General features: G+C 37.3%; 1 protein-coding gene across 2 annotated transcripts in view; it reads right to left on the bottom strand.

Annotated features, from left to right (window-relative positions):
• Nucleotides 1–828: 828 nt before the first annotated feature.
• Nucleotides 829–27,802, bottom strand: part of LOC114702671 (disintegrin and metalloproteinase domain-containing protein 28) — a 98,145-nt gene continuing 71,171 nt past the window's right edge. For both annotated transcript variants that reach the window (XM_037208426.1, XM_037208430.1), the window contains 14 exons: nt 19,086–19,219; nt 17,077–17,195; nt 15,725–15,801; nt 14,650–14,728; nt 14,192–14,268; nt 10,240–10,426; nt 9,983–10,039; nt 8,923–8,994; nt 8,484–8,653; nt 8,047–8,128; nt 7,246–7,376; nt 5,392–5,566; nt 2,949–3,034; nt 829–1,733 (listed from right to left, as the gene is read on the bottom strand). In XM_037208426.1, the coding sequence (XP_037064321.1) occupies nt 1,727–1,733; nt 2,949–3,034; nt 5,392–5,566; nt 7,246–7,376; nt 8,047–8,128; nt 8,484–8,653; nt 8,923–8,994; nt 9,983–10,039; nt 10,240–10,426; nt 14,192–14,268; nt 14,650–14,728; nt 15,725–15,801; nt 17,077–17,195; nt 19,086–19,219 (1,453 nt within the window). In that variant the 3' untranslated portion in view covers nt 829–1,726. The remainder of the gene's footprint in view (nt 1,734–2,948; nt 3,035–5,391; nt 5,567–7,245; nt 7,377–8,046; nt 8,129–8,483; nt 8,654–8,922; nt 8,995–9,982; nt 10,040–10,239; nt 10,427–14,191; nt 14,269–14,649; nt 14,729–15,724; nt 15,802–17,076; nt 17,196–19,085; nt 19,220–27,802) is intronic.

Here is a 27,802-nt window from a genome sequence, read left to right as displayed (position 1 = left end):
GCGATGACTCTCTGAACAATTTTGTGACCTAGTGATGACTACCTTTCCTATATATATTTTCATAAATATTACATTATTGATTTGGTGACATGTCAATTGTGTGCATTCTTTTTGTTATCCAAATATCTATGTTTGTTTTCTGTAAAAGTGGGTGGGGAAAAGCCTCAGAGGCCACAACCCTACACAAAAAAAACTACAGGCAAGTGAGTAAAGCTGGGTGTGGGACAGATGGCTCTGCCCAGGGAAGAGCACATTAATTGGTTGTGCAGTACCAGTCAACCCTGCAAACATACACACAAATAGCATAGCATGGACTCAACAGGCTATATTTAGTAATATACGTGTATATATAAATATGCATATGCATGCAATGACAACTGATGAAAAAAGAGACCACAAATTTGAAGGAGAGTGCGGAGGGGTATATGGGAAGGTTTGGAAGAAGGAAAGAGAAGGAAGAAATGTAATTAATTAATCTTAAATGTTGTAATTAACACACTCAAAAAAAACCCACAAAAATGTGGATGTTTTCATAATAAGATTTATTTAACAGAATATTTTAGTCCAGCAAGTTTTTAGGACTTAGATTTTAAAAACATTTTTGGCTAAGTGTGACCCTTTTGTGAAAATATCCCGTCTTGGGTTTGAAATGTTATTAGGTAGACTTCGTAAGGAGCTTCCCACTGTGCCCCTCCTCTGCTGTCCACATGTGTATAGGGTGTGAAGGAAATGAGGCAGATTGTTTTTAAGGTGAACAACAAACAGGATCCTGACTCATGCAAATAAGTTTGAAAATATTCATTTTTGAAAATGACCACACAGGAATCACTATTTTTATTGATAGCATAGTTTATTACATCAAATGAATGAAACCTTACCTTTCCATTTCCACTAAGTTGCAAGCAACACAGATTTCTTAAAATAAATCTTACACCTGACAGTAAAAGAAAACATGAGAAACTCTATTTAATCAATGAAAAGTGTTTGGATGTAACCAATATTCTATGAGACAGCTAAGCAGGGACACTTGGGGAGGTAGACAAAGAGAGGAACAGCAAGGGAAGCGAAGAGATTTAGGGTCAAATTACTTGTCATTTTGCAGTTTGGGATTGACTCAACAATTCAGTGGAGTGTGTTGAGGAACTTCAGCAAAGGTTGATTTTCTTTGTTCTCCAAAGACTGAAACTAAAACCACATTTTCAAGGTTCTCACATTCCCACTGCAGATAAAACCTGAACATATAGACAGCATCTCACATCTATTTACTTGTTGGCTGGACTCATAGAAACACAGAAAGCAGAATGAAAGAGGTCTTCCTTCAGTATCTACTAGAGATTGGCTCCAGGAACACCCAGATACCTAAATCTTTGGGCTGGAGGTCCTTTATAAGAACTGGAGTATATTTGCTTACAACTACTGAAATTCTTGTAAATGTTTTGTCATCTTAAGACTACTTCTAACACCTCTTCAACAAAAAAAAATGCTATGCAGATAGTTGTTACATGGTATCATTTAGGAAATATTGAGAAAATTGTCTACATATTCACTATAGATACGAGTATATTTTGGGATGTTATTGTTCAGGGATTGAACCTACGGGTTCACACATGGCATTCAGAGGCCAGTCTACATAGAAGCACAAAGTGAAACAAGGCAAGACTCCTGGTGTATCAGCTTCTAGACTTTTGTCCTGGCAAAGAAGCTTCTCAGCGATGTAGACACTGGATCATTCTCTAATTAAAGAAAAACAAAATACAGAAGCAATGGTTACTATCTGATAAAATATTATAGACTGACACAAATGGAAATGTATAGACTTAAAACAATCCTAGCAAGCACACATTGAGGGAATAAATACATCAGAAGTTTCATGGTTCAAGAAGGAATGGAATTCACCAACCTGTCATCAGTCCCACAGTATTTTTCAGAATTAAGACTAGAATTTAAATATCTAGAGTCCAAGCTCAGTGTTCCTCCACCGATGCTGAACTTCCCATTTTACATAGGAAGAGGGCGTCATTCTCTATTATTCCAGCCCTCCAAGGAACTAAGGTTTTGTTTGGTTGCATTGTTCTCCTTATACATTTCTCTACATGCTGCTTTGAGTCTCGGCTTGATTTCCAGAATTCTCTGCAGAGTGGATCCACATCACAGTTCACTGAAGTATTCAACGCTGCCTAGTAAGGAGAAGAGGAGTCTCCGTTCTCCTTTGACCTTGTTCCTTCCTGAGGAAGGACACTGAGTGCTGCTGGAGTTGGTCATTTGATTTTACTCTTCCTGCAATTTTAATTCCTGGAAATGTCTGAGAAAAGGCACAGAACAACTCTTTCCCTCTTGTGTCTCCTGAATCCCAGTGTTCTCACATCTGTTGTTGTTGCAGATTTTATATACAGAGGCTATTTAACATCCAAACAAAAACCTAAATCCCAAATGCCAAGCCATTTGTTTCGCTACCCCCAAATTACACTGATCTCCAGGTCACCCTAAAACAAAAACTTGGATTGTATTCCACTGAGACACTTTAAAAAAATAAAACTGTCAATTCTTACACTCAGTTCTTAATGATTACTGGTTTTCTGACTACCTTATTAACAATATCTATCATTTCTAACAGAGAATGAATTGTGCTTATCAGTCAAGTCTTGTTAGAAATACACTTTAATTCTTTTCATACTAACTATGTTAACTATAGGAAATGACACCAATTTTAGCAAAAGTCCCAGGAAATTTAATCTTATAAATGTCAGGGTAACCCATTTTCTCATACATGTATGACACAGGCTTGATTTTTGTGTGTAATGTATTCTTGCTTCGATACAAAATTAAGTCAATTAAAGGTGTAGGTGAACTTTGTTTTTAGTATGTTATTGAGCCCAGCAGGACACCTTTTTGAAATCTGAAAGAAAAGTGAGAAGGCATTTGGTGAACTTGGACAAGATGGTACTCACGTGATATGGTTGGATGCTTCTTCTTCACAGTCAGTTTGAGATTTCAGCCTACATGTCAGGGGCTCACAGCAAAGGTTGGTACATTCCTACAAAGAACAAACAAAACAATCCCTGAGTTTAGTACAAGAGAACAGTGAAAGATTTTCTTACTTTGTAAAGTATAATACTTTATTAATTATTTGAGAATTTCATAAGATATATTTTGATCATATTTAGCCCGGCTGTTCTCCCTATTTCCCTCCAGATTCACCCTGTTCCTTTCTATTCCCTCTCAAATTTGTGTCCTATTTTTGTTTGTTTTGTTTTGTTTTGTTTTGTTTTTGAGACAGGGTCTCTCTACGTAGCCCTGACTCGCCTAGAACTTCCTATGTAGACTAGGCTGGCCTTGAACTCACAGATCTGCCTGCCTTTGCCTCCTGAGTGCTGCCACCAGAACTGGTTTTCTTTTACTTTTAATAACCCATGTTCTCCGAAGTGAGGGTCCATCCACTGCAGTGCAATCGCTTGTTATGGGGATAACCACCTGCTTTCTGATTGGACACAGGAGGAAACTCATGCCTGGCACTGGGAACCTGGCCAAGAATCCATGGCCAAGGAGCTTACAGGACTGCTATTGTTATCCTGCTCACTGGACACAATCAAACTTCCCACTACACTCATATTTCTATGTCCATGGATTAGTGCAGCTCTCAGGCCTTATCAGAGAAGTTAACCCTTTTAAACCTATTTGCTCTGTTGTACCAATTCCAGTGACCATAACCAGGGAGAACCAATGATAGGAAGAAATGCTGCACTCAGTGAACACTGTCATTAAACATCAAGAGGGGAAAAATCACAAAGAATTTCCTCAAATGAGTTTTGTCTTGAAGGTATTGAACTTAAATCTGTTGAAATTTTCAAGGATGAAAATTGATGTACTGTCCAGTGAAAACAGAGGAAAAATTTCAAATTAAAATTAAATTTTGTTTACCATGCCTGGATAATAATGTTACTGAGATGTGTAATGATCACACACACACACACACACACACACACACACACACACACACACGCACACACACGCACAGATGCACGCATGCATGTGCATGCACAAACACACACATTTATATTAGTTAAACTCCATTTTATCAATAGAATACCTGTATTTCAACTATGAGTTTTCATAGTCCAAAATGTAAGGTTGCCTGATCATACAGATTAAAAGAAATACAACCCACCAAATTAAGGAACAGCTGCTGATATTTTGGTAAGCAGCAAAATTAGTAGATAATTTTGGCAGCCAAAATTAAAGCATTTAAACATGATTTCCTATTTATGTACACTGTGGGTAAATGATAGATCATCATCATAAAGAAATATAGGTAATAAATAGCAAAAAACCTACCCAATAAAATAAAGGATAGAGCAAAGAATATCATGTTCATTTATGGGAAGTTTACTAAATACCATGAGACAAAGAAAAGATATGAAGATATAATAACTAAAAAGTATAGACTGTATTTTCTTGTGTATGGGATATAATTACCTACATAGAATAAATTGGGGTCAACTCTTAAAGATATTTGATAAGTCACTAAGATAATAGTAAAATGACATTATGAATAATAATAATAATCAATGATTTATATCCTATGTCAAAAGGAAACCTTAGACAGCACAAAAGAAAATATGAAAATTCTTCCAAACAAGTGATCAAATTCTGAACAATTACACTAAGAATCTGATACACAATTTAAACTTCTGAATAAATGCTCTGATGCACAGAAACCTAAGATGCTTTCTGTACCGTCAAAGAGCTGTCAAAAATCATGGCTAGATCACAAGTTTCACATGGAGTTACCAGTTATTAGCCTGAAACTTGGAAATTTCCCGGTGACTACAAGGAATGCGTCAGGCTGTGGGTAACTGCTCCTTCTTTATATTTGGCTTTGTGCAATTGTGTTATAAACAGATGCTGGTGTGTTTTTTTTTCTTTTCTTTTTCGTTTTGTGTGTGTGCATGTGCATGTGTGCTTTTCACAGGGTGGTTAACTAAAATGAAAAGCAAAGCACAAAGTACTAACAAATCTGTGTCACACTCTGATATCAAGTTCATCTCCAGAACTAATTTCCAAAGGAACATTGAGAAAAGAAAAGGGGTTTGGAGAGATGGCTCAGCAGCTAAGAGTACTTGCCAAACCATCTTGAGGATGAAGTTTCAGATCTCAAAACCCATCTTTGCCAGTTCAAAACCACCCATCTCTCTGGTTCCAAGGGGTTTGACACCCTCTCTTGAGTCTCCATGTTATGTGTATGCACATAAACATACAAACTCTCACACACACAACACAAACATAAAGTCTTTTAAAGAAGAAAATGGAAAATGAAAGTGTATAACGTTTACCCCAGCAGTTCTGCTTTAAAATCTTAAGAAATACAACTTCAAACCTCGTTTATTTTCATACCTCCGGAGAGCCACAGTCACAAACTTCCCCCTCTTCCAGAAGTTGGTTCCCACATGTTGGTTTTATTATATTTTTAGGATTAGGTGCCGACAGCAGACACTTTGCATTTCTAGATGAAAGGAATCCTTGAAAGAGTGAGCGACTGGCAGTACTGAAATCCTTGGGGAATTTTGAACTGTAACAGAAAAAAACAGAATAGCTAGCATTATATACGGTATAAAAGCTTGTGGCTGATAAGTAAGTAGAAAAATCTAATGTATCTCACTGTGGGACCCAGTCCAGTGGAAACTCCAAATTTAGTCACTCTCCAGAACATCTCTATCCTGCCTATGGTGGGTGGTCATCTGTATCCTGCCTGTGGTGGGTGGTCAACTCTATGCTGTCTATATTGAGGAGTCAAATCCATGCTGCCTATGGTGGGTGGTCATCTTTATCATGCCTATAATGGGTGGTCATCTCTTATCTGACCTATGGAGGGTGGTCATTTATATCCTGCTTATGGTAGGTGGTCATCTCTATCCTGCCTATGGTGGTTGGTCATCTCTATCCTGCCTATGGTGGTTGGTCATCTCTATCCTGCCTATGGTGAGTACCCATCTCTATGCTGCCTATGGTAGGTGGTCATCTCTATACTGCCTATGGTGGGTAGCCATCTCTATCCTACCTATGATGGTTGGCCATTTCTATGCTGCCTATGGTAGGTGGTCATCTCTATACTGCCTATGGTAGGTGGCCATCTCTATCCCGCCTATGGTGAGTACCCATCTCTAAGCTGCCTATGGTAGGTGGTGAAGCATGTGTAGTATTCTAATTGAATGTTTTCTCCAAGTGATCCAGAAGCAGAGAGGAGAGAATTTAAATCCTCATTGTGATGGTCCTAGTTGCATTTCTCTGAGAAAATACCCTGAAAAAAAGGCAACTTAGGAGATAAAGGGAATTCAAAACAGCTAGTCACATCACATCCATCAGGGGCAAAGAAAAATGGATGGATGCATGCAGCTCTATTTCTCTACTCTTATGTAGTTCAACACCCTTTTTCCAGGGAGTAGTGCCACCCAAAGTTGGCTGGGTCTTACCACATCAATTAACTTACTTAAGACAATTCCCAACAGACCCATAAGTCAACCCAACATGCAATCCTTCACTGAGAATCTCTTCCCAGATCATTATAAATTGTGTCCAGTTAACAATGAGATACTAAAGTTAATACACTTAGGCTGCATGCCCAGCAGTAGATGACTAACTGTAACAAGAGTTCAAGATTATCCAAAGTAACAAGAGAGACGAGTGTTACCATTGTTATCATCTACTCAGCTCACACTGAGGGCTGACCAGTGAGAGATGACAATCATGATATAGTTAAAGGAAATAAATGGAAGTTCCTGTGATTTACAGGCAAACTTTTAATTTGTGAGCATCTCAAGAACAAAAGATGCTATATCCATTTTTTTCTGAAGTTTTGGTAAAATAACTGGAATTATCAGATAATAAATGAATATGTTAAAAATTAACTGCTCAGTTGATGATGGTGATAAAGATAATATCTTGGCTATCTTGGAATAAAATTATCATTATAACCAGGATATAGTGTTTTTAGGAAATATGGTACCAATTTAAATAAGAACAGCATTAAGTTAAAATGGTGTAGTTACCATACTAATAAACTCTATGGTGTGATATTTAGAAATATTAATGAATGATCCTTGAATTTGGTAAAATATATGCATGAAGAACTTGCAGGTTGAATTAAGAGGATACCCAGCCTTTGTGAAAAGGTGCCCCTACCACATTTGCACAGTGTATTTATTTAGGAATGGGGATTTTTCTCTTCACTTTGGGATGATACCATCTTACCTCAGGTACTGATTCATCACACAGCTGCCAGAGGGACACTTGGTGCTGTATACAACATCCCTCATACCGAGGGCATGGCCCAACTCATGAGACATCACTGCTACAAGAGCCACATTATTCTTTCCTTTGGCCTGGACAAATAGAAAAACCTGTTACTTCTTATTTTATTCAGCTATTTCTCAGTCATTGTCAATGGGTGGTGTCTAATATGAATACTTGAAAGAGAAAGAATAGTGTATCCTTAAGTTCATTTTTCTGCCATTGCTTTTTGCCTAGTGTATTTGAGATGACTGGATCCTAAGAATACTCAGTGCTCAAGTTCAATCAAGAATACTGAGTTATTAAACACTGAATTCTCAGTAAATGAGGGTTAGATTAATTGCTCTCTCTATGGAAAGAACTATTAGATGTTAAGGTGTGGACATGCATCTGTAAAAATGTGGTTGTAATCCTTATGCCATTGGTAGCAGTGGGCACACAATGCCTTACATGCACCCCTTTCCTTCTCTGACCTCTGACCAGCTATATCAAAGGATTCATTTAGAGTTACCTGTGGCCACAGAGGGACCCTGGCTCCCCTTTTTGTCTCAACACTGTGGTCCACATTCTTTAATACAAACTGAAGTATGAGGCCTTTGTCAAGGCAAACATTTCATAGCCCACGGACTCTTTAGTGCAATGGACAAAAATGGTTTCATCTCTAGTTTGATTTATCAATTCAGCTGACTGCTGTGGTATAGGACATAATGCTCATCTTCATAGAGATGGAATCATGAGATATCTTAGTAGAAGTGTACAAACCTCAACAACAGACACTGAAGATGTAGAACACAAGGAATTCGCAGCTGCCATTCCTGCACGTCTATTGAGGAAGCCAGATCCACTGTGTGAAAGGTAGAGAGGCCCCATCACAATCTGACTCTGGAAACCAACAACTTTGGTAATGATGTTATAGAGCCCTCTTGGTGTATCCTAGCCTTCTGTATGTTAATGAGGGCCCGGCACAGCTTTTACCATATCACAGACCCACAATTACAATTGCATTGAAGAATGTGTTTTATTGATCTTATAAGGACCTTCAAATAATTCATGTGTCTATTTCTAATAGTAGTAAGTAGTAATAAAGTCATTTACAACTTATTGAAGTGATATGACTGAGCAGAAATTCTTGTCAAGAAGTCCTGGAGATAACCACCCACTCTACCGTCATATCCCTGCCCTGGCAAGAAGGAATTCACCTGAGAAGCTGGGCATGGTTATGGATCTTCTTTTTTCCCAGGGTAGAGTAATGCCATTTAAGGAAGCTTTGGAATGTGGCACCAATCCTGGGTTCCACCTTTATCTTATCACTGTCAGACCAGATTTCCATATCCACCAAAGACACTTGAATATCTATGGTTTTGTAAATCTGTGAGAAAAAAAAAACATTTTTTTCATTAAAACACTCAGGATTAGTTTTAATACTCTTGGTGACCACAAGTAATAGATAAAGGGATGCAATAGACATCATCATTTTCCATCTTGAAAACAGAAATTCTAGAAGATGCCTTTGTTACTGTATATGATTTTCGCTTTGATGGGCTCTCACCCTTAGGTGACTCTTAGCCCCACACAGTGGAAGTCACAGGGAAGCCCCATGAACAGACGTGGAAACACACATCATGACAAATGCCTTACCACATTGAGCAGATCCATCACCTCAAACACAAGGCTTCTTATCCGAGTCACATTCCCATTATACATCTTATACTGAAAAATAGATAATATAAAAATAGAAAGTTAATATAGAAAATTGAAGTGAGAGACTGATGGGTACAGGATTTACAGGTTTTCTTATTCATCTTTAAGTTGAATACATCAAATCAATAGTTTAAAGTTAAATACATCAAATTAATAGTTTAAATATTTTGCATTCACTCAATAACATTTTAGGTTTGATTATGAGGCAATATAGGTTCTAGCTTCTTTGTATTTATGTTTCTGTAAGTTGTATATAGTTTTGTGTTCATATTTACATAATACCTATTAAATTGACATTTATATTTTATGGTAAAATATTAAAACTACCTAGTACTTTAGTAAAATATTTTTCTTTAATTTTTATTTGTGGTTGATTGCTTATAGGTATGTGACAGTTAGCTTTTGTCAACTTGACGCCATATAGAGTCACCTAAGAAGAACCTCAGTTGAAGAATAGCCTTCATCAGATTGGCCAGTGGGGATCTCTGTGGAGCATTTTCTTGATTGCTTATTGATGTGGGAAGGCCCAGTTCACTGTGTGCTGTACCAGCCCTAGGCAGGTGGACGCGGACTGTAGAAGAAAGGTAGCCGAGCAAGCCGGGGAAGCAAGTCAGTAGCAATGCTCTGCATGGTCCTCACCTCAGGTCTTGCCTAGAGTTTCTGCCTTGGCTTCCCTTGGCAATAGGCTGTAAGCCAAATAAACCCTTCCCTCCCCAAGATGCATCTGGTCATGGTGTTTACCACAGCAACAGAAATCAATCTAGAACATAGGTATATGCTATTAAGTCTATTGCCGTTATATAAATATTTGGTGATCAACTGATAATAAATCGGATGGAATGGGTGAAAACTGTTGTCAACAAAGCAGCTGAAGCAGCCAAGAACTCTAGTTGAACAAAAATGCATTGCTAACTAAAAAAAGTTCATAGCTTCTTTTACTTTTAAGTTGACTTATAAGTTGAGAGAACTAAGAGGTACAGCCATCTTATGTACTCACAAAGGCATTATCCAGCACCAAGAAGAGATCAACGTATTTCTGTCCTTGAAGAAAGTCCTGTTGCAAATAACAAGAGAATCCCATTAATAATGATCTCTATTGACATCTCTATTTACACTTTTCCCTCCAAAATATTTTTTTTAAAAAAGAAGTAAATAGAGGCTTTGCATATACCAGTCATTTCTGAATATATCTGTGTATCTTATATCCTTTCTTAGACAGTCAAAATACATAGGCTGTAAGAAAGCCATACTCACATTTGAGCTTGTTAAGGACCTGGAAATTCGAAGATGGCTTCGTTCCCTGCCAGCATGCTTCTCACCATGCTTGTAATTAACTGTGTCTGGCTCCCCCTGGCTGATTGGAAGGATGGCATGTTCTCCCTCATCTGTGCTCTGTAGAGGTTTTATCTGATATCTCTGATCATGATGTGTGAAGTACCCTCTGTGGGATATAAGGTTTTTTTTTTTTAGGATGACCTGCCATGCCCATTCATACATCCCACTCAGAATAGAGTGATAACTCTCCCTCAATTCCAGTTTTACATGTAAATCTTCAGTCATAGACCTTGGAAATGACAGGTATTCATTCAAATTACAATCAGCATTTGCCCAATATTTAAATGAAGCCTGTGTCATCAGGCACTAGGGTCAAAAATTAATAATGGGATCTCATGAAATAGAAAAGCCTGTGTACAGCAAAGGACACCATCATTCAGACAAAGTAGCAGGCTATAGAATAAAAAAAGATTTTTACCAACTACAAATCCAATAGAGGGCTAATATCCAAAGTATATAAAGAACTAAAAAAAAATCAAGAAAAAATAATTTAAAAATAGAATAAAGATATAAACAGAATTTTCAAAATAGGAAAATCAAATGAATGAGAAACACTTAAAGAAATATTCAATATCCTTAGCCATCAGGGAAATGAAAATCAAAATTACTTTGACATTTCATCTTACACCTGTCAGAATGGATAAGTTCAATAAAACAAATGACCATTCATGCTGGGAGAAATGAGGAGTAAGGGGAGCAACCATCCATTGCTGGTGGGAGTGCAAACATGTACAGCCACTATGGAAATCAGTGTGGCAGTCCCTCAGAAAGACAGAAGCCAATCTACTTTAAGATCCAGCCATACCACTCTTGGACATATATCCAAAGGGCACTTCATCCTACCACAAAGACACTTGCTCAAGCCTATTTATTGCTGTTCTATTCACAATAGCCAGAAATTGGAAACAACCCAGATTTCTCTCAACAGATGAGTAGATTTTTTTTTAATGTGGTACATTTACACAATGAAATAGTACTCAACTTTAAAAAAAATGACATCATGAAATTCGCAGGTAAATAGATGAGAGTAGACAAATAATCATCCTGAGTGAGGTAACCCAGACCCAGAATAACAAATATGGTGTTTATTTGTTTATATGTAGATATTAGCTATTGAGCCAATAATAATCAAGCTACAATCTGTAGAACCACAAGGTTAGGTATAAAATAAAGTGTTGGGGGGAAAGATCTCTCTAGGTAGAGTAGATAGTTATGGATGGATGAAAGAGACTGAAATGGGAGGTTCAACAGGGGAGGGGAGAGAAGAGAGGATGAATGAGGTAATATGGGGAGAGACAGCTAAAATTAAGGGCCATTTGAGGGAGAGTATGAAAAAAAAACCTAGTACAGGAAAATACAGACATACGTGAAGGGGATCTAGATGAAATCACCAAATAACTGGGGAGACAAAGCCCCAACTGGCCATCTCTTGTCACCAAACAAAGCTTCTCAGGGATTAGATAATATCTAATTGAATTGTTGGGCAAAGGGGTCTCATGGGAACCCCCAAATAAACCACGCTGTTGCCAAGGATACAGGTTGTTCTCCACAACTGACAGCTAGGCCCATTGCTAAAGACAGCACCACAAAACTAATTGAATATGGAGAAGTGGAATTGGTGCCTACATAGAACCTTTACCACTATGAGCTGTCATCTTTGGTACAAGAAGATGCTCTGCATGCTACCAAAAGAGAAATGTAAACACCAACACAACCCCAAACCCTTTGATCTACAATGGTGTTCTGCCTGCAAGATATGTTAGTGCAATGGTGGCACTAAGCTTGCGGATGTAACCAGCCAATATCTGATTAGACTTAAGGCCCATTCCATGAGATACTTGACACTGCTTAGGTGACCAAGAGCATGAGACTAGAGAGCTCAGGGACCTAGGGTAAAATCAAATACTATTATTCTAAAGAAAAATTGTCGATATGAAATGATTCCTAATGACATTCTGCTCTACTCATAAATCAGTGTCTTGCTCAGCCATCATCAGAGAAGCTTCCTCCTGAAGCAGATGGTAACAAATACAGAGACCCACAGCCAGACACTACACAGAGAGTGAGAGACCCTGCAACACTCAGCCCTAAATGGGAGATCTTGGTCAAATTCCTCCCCTCAAGGCTTAAAAGGAACCCTGAGGAAGAAGAGTCAGAAATAGTGTAAGAATCAGAGGGGATGGAGGACACCAATTTAAAAAGATCTTCTAAATCAACTCATAAAGGCTGAGAGAGCATGTGCAGGGTCTGCCTAGGTCTGCAGCAGATAGGGTCTAAAAGGAGAAGTGGACACATGTCCCCATCTCCAACTCAGAAGCTATCTCCTTTGATAACCACTTGTAAATGAAAATTCAGCTTTCTCCAAGGGAGTCTCACTGGAGAAACAAACTACTCTTAAGAGTAAGCTGCATACCCAGCTACTTGCCAACAGAAAAGGAACTCAATGTTACCATTGGAGGTTTTGTCTCATAATTCCATGTTAGGGTTTTAAAATACATACGTGTGTGTGTGTGTGTGTGTGTGTGTGTGTGTGTGTGTGTGTGTGTATGTGTGTGTATATGTGTGTGTGTATGTGTGTGTGTGCATGTATTTTTTATTTTATTTTATTTTACTTATTTTTTCTCTCTTTTTACCTTATATGTCTTTGCATATGTATTTATGGTTTCTCATTTAGTGGTTTTTATAGGATTACTGAGAGTGAGAATGAGTGGGTGTCTGTGTCTGCATCAGTTTCTTGTGTCTCTTCTTGGGCTCTTTTCCTTCTGTTTTTTGTTGTTATTTTATCTTATTCCTATGTATTAGTTTTTGTATTGCCATAGTATAGCGTAGTATAGTATAGTATAGTATTGTATAACATAGCATAGCGTAGTATAGCGTAGAATAGTATAGTACAATATAGTATAATTATGCCTTAGAATCCTGTTTATTTCCTAATAAGAGACAGAAAGGAGGTAGACCTGGATGGGTGGAGATGGTGGAGGAACTGGAAGGAGTAAAGTGAGGGAAAGCCATAATCAGGACATATTATGTGAGGAAGAAAAGGCTATTTTCAATAAATGTAAAAAAAAATGTGAAGTCTATGCCATTTACCAGAGTAGCCTCAAGAATTACTAAAATGAAGTAATTCCAAAGAATTTGGAGTTAACACCATGAGTCTATTAAATATTCTCCAACAGTTTGCTTATTCATTTGTCAAACATTTCTTGGCAGTTTCTATGAACTGAGTGGAAAACGGAGTAAATGACTATTTAGACATTCAGAACTCTAGAGAGAACAACAAAAGTTCTTTTAGAACTGCTGGGGAACAAATTGGGACTAAGAATAGCTTAAAGACTCCTTTTCTCTGAAGATAATTAGCTTAGAACTAGAAAGTGACTCCATATGTTGACATACTGTAAAGCCATTGTAAACGCCAGTAAAAAACTATGTCCTGTAGGCACTTTTATAATATAGAAAAAGTGATGTCATGTTAAATATGAACCATGCTAGAATAACAATTACATGTTTTATTTCACATTTTAATCACAAAAGAGACTTAAATAAAACTACACACACGGCATGTTAGTTAAGAAAACATGATAGACACAATAGATTCCAGGAGTGAGGTAGATGAACTTGGTAATGGACACAGATATGGTTGAGGTCCAGTATTCAGCTTTGACAGAGCTGGGACTGACTTCTAGAACAGTTAATGAAGTGACTGTACCATGGTAGTTTGCTCTTCAGTTTACCATAGAATCCAGTGGTTTATGGATTAGTGATGAACAAAAACAATCCAAATAGTAAGAAGACAACAGAAGATATGGGGAAGACTTAAGGCTGTGTGACAAAAAGTCTCTTAGTATTTAATATGCTCTATGACAGTTCTCACCTCAGTCCATCACATGTACTGATACTGGCAAGAGAGTCCCTTGCATTCAAGATGTGGCCTTCATAGTAGCAGGGTTTCTGGGGTAGAAAATATATTCCACTATTTAAATGTAGACATTTTGCACACACACACACACACACACACACACACACACACACACACATGCACACACACACAGGTACACACACATAAAAATAAATAAATACACAAATAGTAAATAAATAAATATTTTTAAATGACTTTAGTTAAGTATATGGGGGTGTCTAATTGAGTGTATAGGTACATTAGCATTGTGTGTATGAGTGTTACTGTGTGTCCACTCTTATCTTTGAAAAGTTGTCTCTCTGACCATGGATAATCACTTATCTTCCCAGTCATTTGATGCATTTAAAAGCTATCCTCAGGCCTATGTATTTTACAAGGCAAATGGCCGATCCCAGGATGGATTCAGAGCCTACCACATCCTGAGAGCGTCTGGTCACCTCCTCTCCAATGGCTGAGTAAGATGTTTCAGTGCAGTCTTGCCCCAGAAGATGCCTGTGGAGAGTAAAAAGCTGCATAATGCACTCATGATACCAGTAAATACTGATTTATCTAACATCATCTTCTGTACTATGGGAATAACTGTGTATACAGTGAGACCGAGTTGACTTTTGACCATTGATCTTTTGCCAACATTGGGACTTTCCTAGTAAAATAAATCAAAACATGAAGTTACACTTATTAACTCAAAGGGGGGAATTCATTCAATTACTTTTCACCTGCGGGTTCATCTTCAAACATGAATGGGTCGAGTCCTGATGGGATTCTTTGGAGCAAAGACAGGGACTTTGGAGGGTGCTGAGTCACAGGTATGGGTAGGAGACCAACAAAGGAGGCTTACTGACTGTTAGAAAACTCGTGATACCCCTTCTCTCTTCCCCCAGAATCTATCTCTAGGTTGTGTACCCTGATTCAGGCTTAGGGGTAATCTTGTGAATGTATGGGTGGGTGCGTGGTCTCTGTATGTGCATGTTTGTGTATAATTGCATATGTTGCAGCGTATGCATGGAGACCAGAGGACAAACTCCTATAAGAGTCCTCACCTCCCACCTTGTTTGAGACATCTTTATCTCTTGTCTCACTGTGTAAGAAAGGCCAGCTTCTAGAGGGTCTACTGTTTCTGCCTCTTATTGGGCATAGGAGCCCCTGTGGACATTTATGGGAGATTGTCTTGGGTGCCTTAACTGATGTGGGAAGACCAAGCCTGAAAGAGCACTGTATGACACCATTCCTGGATTTGGGGCCTTGGAGTGTGTAAGAATAGGCAGGGTTAGCTGAGCAGGAAACATGCTTCAAGATCCTGCCACTCTGATTCCCCACGATGATGAACTCCAGCCTGGAACTGTAAGCCAAAGTAACCCCTTTCACCTCTAATATGATTTTGTCAGGATATTTTATCAGAGCCACAGAAATGAAGCTACAGCCAAGAAGTGTCTCAGTATTCTGATAATGCAACCAGTGGCTGGACTTTCAGGAAGTGGTGGTCCTTACTTGGTTCTCTTTAGGTGAAAGATAATTTCTTCTCCATTTAGTGTGATCTGATATTGAACTTCAGGCGCATATCTTTCCTGAAAATATTTAACAAAGTAGTTATAAGCACATAGTTCTCAGCTAATCTAAAATTTTATAATGTTATAACATGTCAGTTATGTACACTATGTATTTAACTAGCAGAAATACAGAAGTTTAAAGCATTTCTCTTACATCCTATGTCCTATGTCTAAAATAGATGTAATTTGTATATTAATATGGATTCCTAAAATATAATCTCTTGACAGCCACACACATTAATCTATCTCTAATTTGTGACACAGAGATTTGTCATTTGCTTTAATGTATATATATCCTGTGTACCATAATAAATTACCAACAGGACAAGAAAGCATCATATCTTGAAATATATTTCCATTGAAATACATTTTAAAATGGTTTTAAAAATCCACTAAGAATTAAGTGATAAACATTACAGAATGAGGGAACATTGGCAACATGGTAGAATACCTTTCTACATTGCAGAAAAGTATAATCACTGGGGAGTGGGTGGGCAAGGAGAAGGCAGGAGTGTGAAAAGGCTGGAAGGAAAGAACACCTCCTTCTAGAACTATCTGTCTTGCTTGCGAGTACCCACAGATTTGAGGGCACATCCAAGAAGCTTTGTCAAGTTGGGCAGTTGCTTCTCTGATGTTAAATTATAACCAAGTCCTGAGAAGTCATGGCTGTCTCTCTTCCTCAGGGTTAGGATGAGACTGCTGCTCAGGCCACAGCACCTGTGGCAGCCCCTCCTCTCTCACAGATACTGACACCCCTATCCTCCCCAGAGCACTAGCTTTAGCTAACAGACTTCCAGGTGTCCAGATTCCCCACCTTAGGAAGTAAGTTTACAACCTGGGACACTTTGAAGGGCTACCATTGGCCAAGCATCCTGTTCCCAGCCTCCTTCCTTGTTCTCTGGGAATCAAAGAGCTTGACTGTAGACTCCTGTTGTAGAAACCCCAATTTCCTCAGAAACCTATAAGAGGGAACCCTTAAACTTTCCTCTTGAGCATGATTCCATTTCAGAGACCTGTCATGTCTATCTTTGGTGCTGGGGCATGAACTCCCTTAAGACACCTAGCCATACTGTTGTCTTCCTATTTGTTTGCCTGTGGTTTAAGGATGTTTCTGATAAACTTCCTACCCCAATAACCCTTCTGTGTCCCCCTTGAGCATCACATCTTAGAATCTTCAAAAGCTGAGCTCATAGAGGGACTGCAAGATGAAGCTGCTGGAAGTTGACTGTGATATCACACTGCTCCCCAAAGCCCTTCATTTTTGTCTGCAGGGGATTGTGACATATGACTTACCTCTTTGCCATATCTCTCTGTCTGATTGTTCTCAGTCCCTCTTCTGTGTGACATGGGTATTTTTTTAGGATGAACTATTTCATGGAGCTTTAATTCAGGGGCTGACTTTGTATCTATCACTAGAAAAAGCCAGAAAACATTGGTAAGAAAGACTGACCGTGTTTTGACTTGTTCGGTCCATTGCTTTGTCCTGTGAACATGAATTAACCATTCAAAACAGATAGATTGCTCCCCTGCTTCAATTTCAATGACAAAAGGATTGTTTCCTGTCTCCCTAACTTCTAGAACAACATAGAAAACTGTGTACCTCCTTGTAGATAAGCAGTTCATCTTGTATTAAGAACATTGATTGGTAAATCCGGACTCTGCCTATAGTAACTGAGGGCATTCCTTTGCAGTCCTCTTCAACTTGCAATTTCTCTGACCACCCTCTCCAAAAATGAAGATTTCCATGTGCAAGTAACACTTTACTCTTAGGAGAGACCCTATTCCCAGTGATTTCGTGTCTCTGTTGACAATAAGCCAAGATGATCTTTCTTTACAGTTTTACCCTTAAAACTGTAGATCTCACAGGATATGAAGCTCTTATTGACCTTTCTCAGAGAAAATTTGAAGAAATGGAGAGCACATGGGGAAATTTTTTTTTATAATAAAAGGTTCTTCTTAATGTACTTCAAGTTATGCCAGATAGACAGTTTCTCTTATTTACAAATGACAAGGAAAGAAATGGTTCAGAGTCCAAACTTGTGGCTTGCTATCCTAGCTAAAAGGCTTAATGAAAGTCACTCTGCCTTCCTATCCCTTGTTGTCTATATAGATTGGTATAAAAGCTGCACATATAAACTGTGTGAAACTCTATGGCCCTGTCACAGAAAAATGAAGGCACATCTTTTCTCTTTTTCAGGAATTCTGCAATTGTTCACATAGGCCAATCAGCCCATTGAATGCTTGTGTTTCCACAGCTTTGAGATAGAGTCTTAATTAGGGCAATCAGAGTTCTTTAGTGGTGAGACACTTAACTAAATTATTGTGCAAATAGCAGCCATAGTTGTGACCACAGAGTTCACTGACTAAATGGACTTAAAAAGATTTCATTCGTATGGATGTTTACATGATGCAATTATTGTCAATGTTATTCTACTAATGTTATTCTGCTTTACCATCTCTTTGGGAACCTCATGAGGGATTACAATGTAAGAAACATATGAGAAATACAAAGACTACAGCCAACCCTAGATAAGAATCTTTGCATAGGATCATTGAACAAGTAGTGACTGTTTGAGCTTAGATAAATTCCTAGCTGCAGCCTTCAACTGTTTCAGCAGAAGATTTACTGTGTACATGTTTGTGAATGGAGATGTGCAGGCTCCCGGCATCTGACTCTTAAACATGATTGTGATGCCACCACTAGCAAGATAACCAGTGATGGCACTGATGCACTTCGCTTATACATAATGTAGTAAGGAAGCTGATAATGGTTATCAAGTTGTTGGTTAATCTCTCAATAGTCAGCTTTGAAGGGAGAAAGAGTTACCTTTCCAGGATTTTTCTTTTGACTATGCCCTACTACTGAGAATCCTTCCCTATGACTGAGAAATATCCCAAAGTACCAATAAATAGGCTTTATTAATGACTATATCAATACAGTTTCACTAACGAATATAAATCTAAATAAAGTAATAAATCAACATTTGTTTCATCTATTTTGAAAAATGTCATATCATATATAAGCATGATTTTTATTTAATGAAGTATATGAGATTTGAAAAAAAGTGAGCTTTAGAATACGTTTCACATGTGATATAAAAAATAACCATCATCCATACACATGTATGTATAAACTGCTATGAATGTATATAAGTATATAGTTTACTTCAGGAGACAAAGATACAAGAAATATACTGTGTAAACTGTACTGACCTTTGCATTGTGAGTGAAAAGGTCATTTTTCTCATGTGTATATGCATCAAATAATCTGATTTTTTCCCCTATAAGATGTCTACACTTACCTTGAGTTTGAATGATGAGCCAAAGGACAGAAAGCAGGACCCAAGACATGCTGGCTTCTGTGGGTAGCTGAGAGGTCCCAGGCAGCCTACAGTTATGCTCTCTCCAGTGGCCAGTTCTGTCTCCCTCTAGTTCTCTTTAGGAGTTGAAAAGGAACATAGAGTCTCGAATTTTACTTGTGAGGTTAATGGATGTTTCCTAATTGTGTTGTGGACTAGCCAGTGAACTGCAGCATCAAAATCCTGAGAATGTCCCTCCCTTGAGAAGAATGTTTACATCTGTAGGGAGGCTCATTAAGGGCTCTCAGCTGGGCAGCTGCTTGCCTTGAGTTCTACCCTGATAGGATTGTGAAGGCTGAGACTCAGGGCCCAAGCGCTTAATTACACATACATTTGCAAATGTATAAAATGTTACTATTTTGCCCATATTTTAAAAAACTGGCACAGAAAGCATGCCATCTTTTAATTTTTTCTTTTATTTTACACATATGGGTACTTTGCCTGCATGTATTTCTGTGCATTGCACACACATGTGTGGTTCCTACTGAGGCCAAAAGAAGGTGTTGGGTCTCCTGGAACTGGAGTTACAGATGGTTGTGAGTTGCTAAGTGAGTGCTGGGGATTATTGATTTAGGTCCCCTGGAAGAGCAGCCAGTGCTCTTAACCACTGAGCCATCTCCCCAACCCCAAGTATATCATCTTAAAAACAGCACCAGGCAAAATCTTGCAAACTTTAATAATATAAATTTCTCTGTTTTTAAATGTTAAAAGGAGATTCTGGTAATATCAACTACAAAGTTTCTTTCAAAGTACCTATGAGGTTAGACAGACACATAGGCATATGCACACACATACAGAACTGCAAGGAGACTCACATGTGTAAACAGTCTGAATAGTGTTAGCTTTACCCCAACCGCATGCGTATGAATCTGTTTGAACTATACAATGAACTCTGCTTCAGTCAAAACAATGTCTTTCTGATTACCCAAATGTATATTCATTCGTTAAACAGAAGCATAGAGAAGGATAATAATTAATCAGTCGATGGCCCAACAGCAGGAAATGAGCTCTGTTGACATCTGCACAGTTCACTTTCATTTGTCTTTTATGCAGTGATATGGAGAGGAGACTAGTAGAAGAATGTCGATCCCACTGCATCAAGGCTTTAAGGCACTTGATATTTTTGCATAGCATTACACTGTAACAATCTTGATGATATTGAATAGTAAAACGATACATGAAGAACCTTTGAATATTGCCTCGTGCATGTATGTTACATGTAGCTATGGGCATTGCTTTGACTCTTAGGATTAATTTCTAAAAATGGCAATACATAGTTGAAAAATACAGATCAACTGGAAGTTATTGTTCCAAAATGACTCAGTGACTTTAGGCAGTTGGCCCCACACTAAACTTCCACTGAGAAGACTTCCCCTGCCTGCAAGCCATGACTTTTAACCGCTGACCACACCCTGTTGTCACACTTGAATCAGTCTGTCCTTGTGCATCCTCTTCCTCCTCTTGAACTGATGCTGTGCAATCCCATATTTCCTTTTACTGGCCCAGAAGATAAGCGGTTTTAACTTTTCACTGTTATTAAAATATTAATAATGTATAATAATTTGTCTTTTAGCATAAACTACTAAGAAGTTCCTGGAATGTCTTAACACTTACTAGTTTCCTATCTTACATGTTACTCTCAAGTGTTTTAGTATCAGGGCAGCTGAGAGAGCAAGCAAGGGGGTACATGGGAGATGCTGGATGGAGGGGAGGGAAGGAAGAAAATAATGTAATTATATCTTAATTTCAGAAGTTAAAAATAAAAATATAACAGTAACAATAATCTTTAAGAAAGAACAAGGGAAAACAAGGATGTAGGCCTGAGAAACATTTAGCTCATAAAACTGTCACACTTGCTGATTGATTGGCTGAAGCAGCTGAGGGACACAGAGGTCTGGAACAAGTTCCAGTACTCAGCTTGACAACAGCATGTGTTTTATAGCTGGCAACTTCCCATTTGGTGCTTTGATAAGAGGTGAAGTCTGTCATCCCATCAAAGACAGGAGATGCATCTCTTGCTCTGCCCTTGAGAAGCACAACATTATGAAGATCAGCGTTTAGCAACATTCATTGAACAGACACTCAATGCAAAGACTTTGAAAACAACTCTTTGGGACCCCTTTGATGTTTACCAGATAGCTGAATATCAGTCTATAAATTAAAAGTGTGGAAATAACATGAAGAAATTGTTTACTAAGTGCATCTGGAGGGGATGAGAAATGGCATATGTACAAATTTTTTTGTTGAATCTGATTTTCAAGAATCAACTAAACATAGACCTTACTTATGACCATAAAATTAAGGAATTTTAACCAACATCCTGATTACAGAGAATTCTGTTCCCATAAAGCTTGCAACATTTTCAGATATTTCATAATAAAGTATTTTGGGTGGTTTCAGTTGATGTCTAAATACTGTCTAACTAGAAATTGAAACAGAATTTGTACATTCACAAAATTACAATAATCCCTTTTATATTTAAAGATTTTCACACTTTTAAATTTTTTTTCATTTTAACAATAGCTATGAAGTGTAAATTCAAAGACTATCATTCTCATTGTATGTATTACTCAAAGAAATTAAGAGATATATTCCAGTTTTCATGGACTGTCTCAAGTATATGTCTCTTAAGTCATTAAGGTGAAAAGGGGGTAATTTATATCAAGACCAAAGTACCGCAAATATTTGATTGTAGACAATTTTCAAAATGGCTTCAGTTGTCGCTATGATGAAGTCTATACCAATTGCATTTGAGTGGGCAGGAGTTACTGGGATGGCTGACAGGTTTAAGGTGGGAAGTAATGTTCTATCTCTGAAGTAATTGCCCAGGAATTTATTTGCTCTTGACTGGTGTTAGGATATAGACCCATTGCCTCAGCTGGTACAACAGGACATTGGAGTTACCCAATGAATTTTTCCAAGCTTAACTTGTCCAAACCTCTGGGGATCCATAAGGAAGTGAGTTGTGTAAATGATGGTCATAGCAAGCCACTGTACATCCATAGGTAAAGACTACTGTAGTAAACATGAAAATGCATGTATATCTTAAGAATGCTGATTTACTTTAGACACACAGTCAGAAGTGGAACAGTTGGATAACACAGAAGACCTAATTTTAGGTTTGCAATGAGCCTCCATAGATTTTTAGATCAACAAAGAATGATTGTACTATTGTTTGTAAATGCTTACTAATCTACATCCCCATCAACCAGCAGAAAGCTCCTGTCTCCACATTCTCTAGCTTTTGTTATTTTAGGAATAACTTCCGAATGGGGCAAGATGACATCTCAGTATAATAGTCTTGGTTATCATTACCCTGTGGCTAACTATACTGAACATTGTTACCTATCTGTTGGCCACTTGCCTTACTTCTTTTAGAAGAATCTATTTGGAACATTTGTTCATTTTAATTAGGTTGCTTGTTCTTTTGGTTCATTTGGAGCTCTTTTTATAAAATTCAATCTTTTGTCAGATAAGTAGTAGTAGCCAAGTATCACCTCCTGTGCTGTAAGCTTTTTCTTTGTTCTGCTGATTGTTTCCTCCACGGTGTAGATTTTGAGTTTGATGTAATCCCCCTTGGCTGTGTTTCCTGTGCTGTTGGAATCATATTATTAAAAAGAAATCCTTGCTTATTCCAGTGTCTTCAGTGTTTTACCCACATTTCCTTCTAGTAGTTTCAGAGTTTGGGGTTTTATATTTAGGTCTTTTAACCATTGCATTATACTATAGTAGAGGATGAGAGGTAGGGGTCAAATACTAACATTCTGCCCATGAATAATTTCCCAGCACCATACTGCAGATATCATCTTTCCTGTGGTTTAGTTCTATTTTTGCTTTTTGATTCATTTCTCTATGAATGTGTGGGTTTATTTCTCGGGTCTCTATGCTGTTCCAATGATCTGAGTGTTCTTCTGAACCTAATACCATGTTGCTCTGGTTATATGGCTCTGTAGTATGTTTTGAAATCACATATTGCGATGTCTCCAGTTCTGGTTTCTTCATTTTTCTTTGATTTTTTGAGTTTCTTTGTGCTCCTATGTACATTTTAGATTCCCCATCACCATCAGCAGAGTTTGTGAAAAATGTCATTGCTACTCTGATTGGAGAGCACACTGAATGTGTAAATTGTTTAGGTAGTACAGCTATTTTAACAAAATTGTATCATCCAACCCCTGAATGTGTGTGTAGATGGGTATTTTTCCATTTTTTGTTGTTTCAATGTATTTCATTTTTATAACAGCTTATTTCTTTTATGTGTGTTTATGAATGTTTGCCTAAAAGTAACTAAACCATGTAAGTACAGTTCACATGGAGTTCAGAAGAGGGATGGCCATTGACCACTTTATTGATACTGGAATTTGAAACCCAAAAAGCAGCAAATGCTCTTAACTGCTGAGCCATCTCTTCAGTCCCATCACTTCTATTTACTAATACAAAGCCTTCTATTCTTTTCCTTTCCTAAATTCTCTGGCCAAGATCTTCCTACAATGTTGAATACATGAGATAAGAGTTGACATCCTTGTCTTATCCTTGATGTTAGAAGAAATAGTTTTCACCATTCAGCATGATGTTGGTGGTGGGTTTGCCATGCATTTTCTGTTGTATTTATCATATATAGGTTTTAGTATATTGAGGCACAATCCTTTTATATATAACTCATTCAGAGTTTTAATCATGAAGGGAATTTCATATTAAGCTTATTCTATGCCTATTTATATAATGCAGATTTTTACATTCATCTCAGCTTATATGGTATGCTATATTTATTTTGTATATGTGCTTGGTCATAATGAATAATCCTTTCAATGTTTCATGGGACTCAGTCTGTGAATGTTTTGTTGGGGATTTTGCATCTGTTTCTCTGGGGATGTTTATCTGTAGTTTGTTGTATCATTTTCTGGTTTGGCAGGAGTAGAGGAGTTGTTTAGAAGTTTTATGGAGTGCTGGCTCTCCCTTCTTCTTCTGATCCTTTGCCTAGATTGAGTAGACTTTCTCTGGGAATTGTCTTGTTTTGTTTTGTTTTTATTGATATTTCTAGGTTAATGGCATCTTCAAACCCAGTCTAGGCAAACAGAAAATTCAGGGAACTCAGCACCCTATGATGCTTGCACTCTGAGGTTCCAGAAGGCCTGCCTTCTGCATTTCATGTTTACAGTCTTGTGTTTGTTTTGTTAATTCTATCTGGGTGGGGTTTTAGTCATGCTTTTATGGGAGTAGGATGAAATAGGACATTTTCTCCATCTATCTGACACAGTTCTTTTTGAAGGACTTTTTTCTACCTTCTTTAAGATGTGTGTCTACTAAGACCTGTTAATTGTTGTTTTGATATCCAAAGATCCATCCTCAAATTTACCATTCCCTGTGCTAGTATTCTTTACTTGCTCTTCATAACTGGTGTGTTTTTGTAAGGGCTTGTCAATTAATTTTCTTTTTGAATAATCTATGTTTGACTTTGTTATTGCCTTTAATATTTTATTGTAGGCAACTTTATTTTTTACCTTTAAAATAATAGTTTATGTATTTATTTTAATTTGTCAATTTATGTTATTTTTTATTATTTCAAGTAACTGAGTCTAAACTTGTGGAACATAAATATTGGGGGTTGTATACTTCCTTGGATTATTCAGCACAGTGTTTTTTGTTATTAATCATTGAACATTATTTCAGAATATATTTCTTTGACTCTTGAGACATTGGTGTACTATTTGATTTCTGAAAAATTTAGACCTTTCCAAGATCTCATATTTAAATAAAATTCCACTGTATTTTTGCTGTGTTCCAGGAAAAAATTTTGTAATAGTTCTGTAGTGTTTGATTTCTGAAAATTTAGACCTTTCCAAGATCTCATATTTAAATAAAATTCCATTGCATTTTTGTTGTGTTCTGGGAAAATTTTTTATAATAGTTCTGTACTATTTGATTTCTGAAAATTTAGACCTTTCCAAGATCTCATATTTAAATAAAATTTTGTTGTGTTCTGGGAAAATGTTTCGTAATAGTTCTATTTCTCAAGATATCTGAGGCAGGTTGGCATTCATGTTATGTCCTGATGTAGGATCTATGCTCTTTTGAAAATTGTGTATTTTCTGTGGCCAACACAATACTGTTATGTAACAATAAACTTATATTAATTGCCTAGTCAACAGCCTTATTTGTGCTGTTCATATTTTCCCTTGTCTACTAATTTTTTACAGACAAAAATTAAGTTGACTACTATTACCAGAAATTTGGCTATTTTCTCTCAGTTTGGTTATATTGTATTTTGAGCTTAATTACTTAGCACATAATTTGGTGACTATGGTATCTTAAGGTGAATTGATTAATAAGAAATGCCTGTATTTTGCTGCATCATGCTAAAAACACTTGTACTAGCCGGGCGGTGGTGGCGCACGCCTTTAATCCCAGCACTCGGGAGGCAGAGCCAGGCGGATCTCTGTGAGTTCGAGGCCAGCCTGGGCTACCAAGTGAGCTCCAGGAAAGGCGCAAAGCTACGCAGAGAAACCCTGTCTCGAAAAACCAAAAAAAAAAAAAAAAAAAAAAAAAAAAAAAAACACTTGTACTAATATTTATCTAAACAACCGCTTTCCCATAAAGCACATTTGCATAGTAAGATTTTATCTTGGGTTCAAACTAGTCATTTTACAAATCTCTGTAAAATTTGTGCACTATCCATTTACTCTACCCATTTACAGCATATTTTACTATTGGTATAGTAAGGAAACATACTATTTTTCTGGTGTGTGTGTGTGTGTGTGTGTGTGTGTGTGTGTGTGTGGTGTGTGTGTGTGTGAAGAACTTGCTTCCTTTGGCATGTCTAAATATTAGTATTACATTTTGCTTCATTTATTGAATATTTGATATACCTCATTGTAAATACTGTGTGTATTTTTGTTGTTTTTAGATGAAACTCTATGTGAAATACAATAGGCCCAGCATGATCAGTTTATTGTTCAAGTCACTTGAAAAATTTTGTCAAATTCATAATCATGAGGATAATTACATTTATCAAAATAAGAATGAGAATACCAATTTATGATTTTTTTTTACAAACTTGTAGAAGTATGAAAAGTCCTGTATTCTTCTGTGAAAAGTAAGAGTGTCCTTTGAAATTGCATAGCAGCTTTCCCCTCTGTCCCTTATTCCCTCAAGTCTAATAGCATTTTCATCCAAAAAGTAAGTCAATTCGATAATTAAATGCCTACACTCTATTCTTCACCCTCAGTCTTGGCATGGGTTATATTTTATATGTATTTTTTTTTTTTTTTTTTTGGTTTTTCGAGACAGGGTTTCTCTTGTGTAGCTTTGCGCCTTTCCTGGAACTCACTTGGTAGCCCAGGCTGGCCTCGAACTCACGGAGATCCACCTGGCTCTGCCTCCCGAGTGCTGGGACTAAAGGCGTGCGCCACCACCGCCCGGTCCTTGTTTTTTTTAAGGCAGTTTAGACTAAATAAATTTCTTCGGCCTTAAATGCCCCCCAAATTCTTTTCAAGCAACCATCATATTCTCATGAGTTTGATTAGATATGAAACCCTAAGCTTTAAATTCATTTCCTTCAATCTTTAATGAACTTTCTGCCTTGTGAAATATTCACCTCTTCATTAATATTGCAACTCCCACTAGCCATATAGGTCCCTAAATACTCTTTTTAATATCTTTTCTTTATTTTACTTCAGTTTTATACCTACAGAATTTAAATTGACTTGGTAACAATAATATCCTGTGTATTGACACATTCTTTTAATAATATGCTTTTACTTAAGAGCTAACACTCATGTCTTTCAAAACTGGTGACTATATTTTTAATATGTTCCATAATTAATATTCTATATTAAAGAAACTTAAAAATGTCTCTCAGACTAATTAGTAATAGATAAGGAACCCTCACAAAAAATATCAAAAGCATTCAGCATCATGACAAGGATTCTTCTTTTGAGGAAACTTACATAGTGCCTTGACCCATCTCTGAATTTATTTATTTTTATGAACTACCTCTTGGAAGATTCCTCATCATGGATTCTTAGCAAGTAAACATATGACTAACATCGGTTAGTAACCACAGCCCCTTTGTTTGATAAGAGCTTCTCGTCCTGCACCATACATTTCCTGAATAGTGTTTGCAACAAGAATCCTGTGAGGCCGATTTAGAATAAAATGCCTCCATAAAAATGATTGTTCGTAGGTCCCTGTCCTCCAGGAGTATATCCTTCATTCTTTCTGCCCAGTTCACTGGCTATATTCTCCCACTTACCCATACTATACTCAGAAGAAACTTTGATTATCTTCTCAAACGTTATGATCACATTACAACATTTCCTATCTGTATCACAGTAGTTATGAAAAAGGTCTGTGACCATATTTTAATTAGTTTTATCAAATGTTTTATTTTAATCAGTTTATCATACATACATACATACACTATATGTATACACTATATGTATATAGTGTGTACATACTGTGTGTGTGTGTGTGTGTGTGTGTGTGTGTGTGTATGTGTATGTAGATGAATTCTTTTGGTTATTGTGGACACAGTAAAGAAAATACATTGAGCCTGAATCTAGATGCCATTCTAAATTCTTATAAGAATCTTTTTCTCCTGTACATTGTAGGTATTCAGTAAAATTTGTGGTAAATCAATTAAATTACTAATACTGTCACAGAGA

Source organism: Peromyscus leucopus, chromosome 9 (genome assembly GCF_004664715.2).
Source record: "Peromyscus leucopus breed LL Stock chromosome 9, UCI_PerLeu_2.1, whole genome shotgun sequence".
In the NCBI taxonomy this organism is placed as follows: domain Eukaryota; kingdom Metazoa; phylum Chordata; class Mammalia; order Rodentia; family Cricetidae; genus Peromyscus; species Peromyscus leucopus.
Note: the sequence above shows the minus strand (reverse complement) of the source record. Positions and strands in the feature narration are given on the sequence as shown.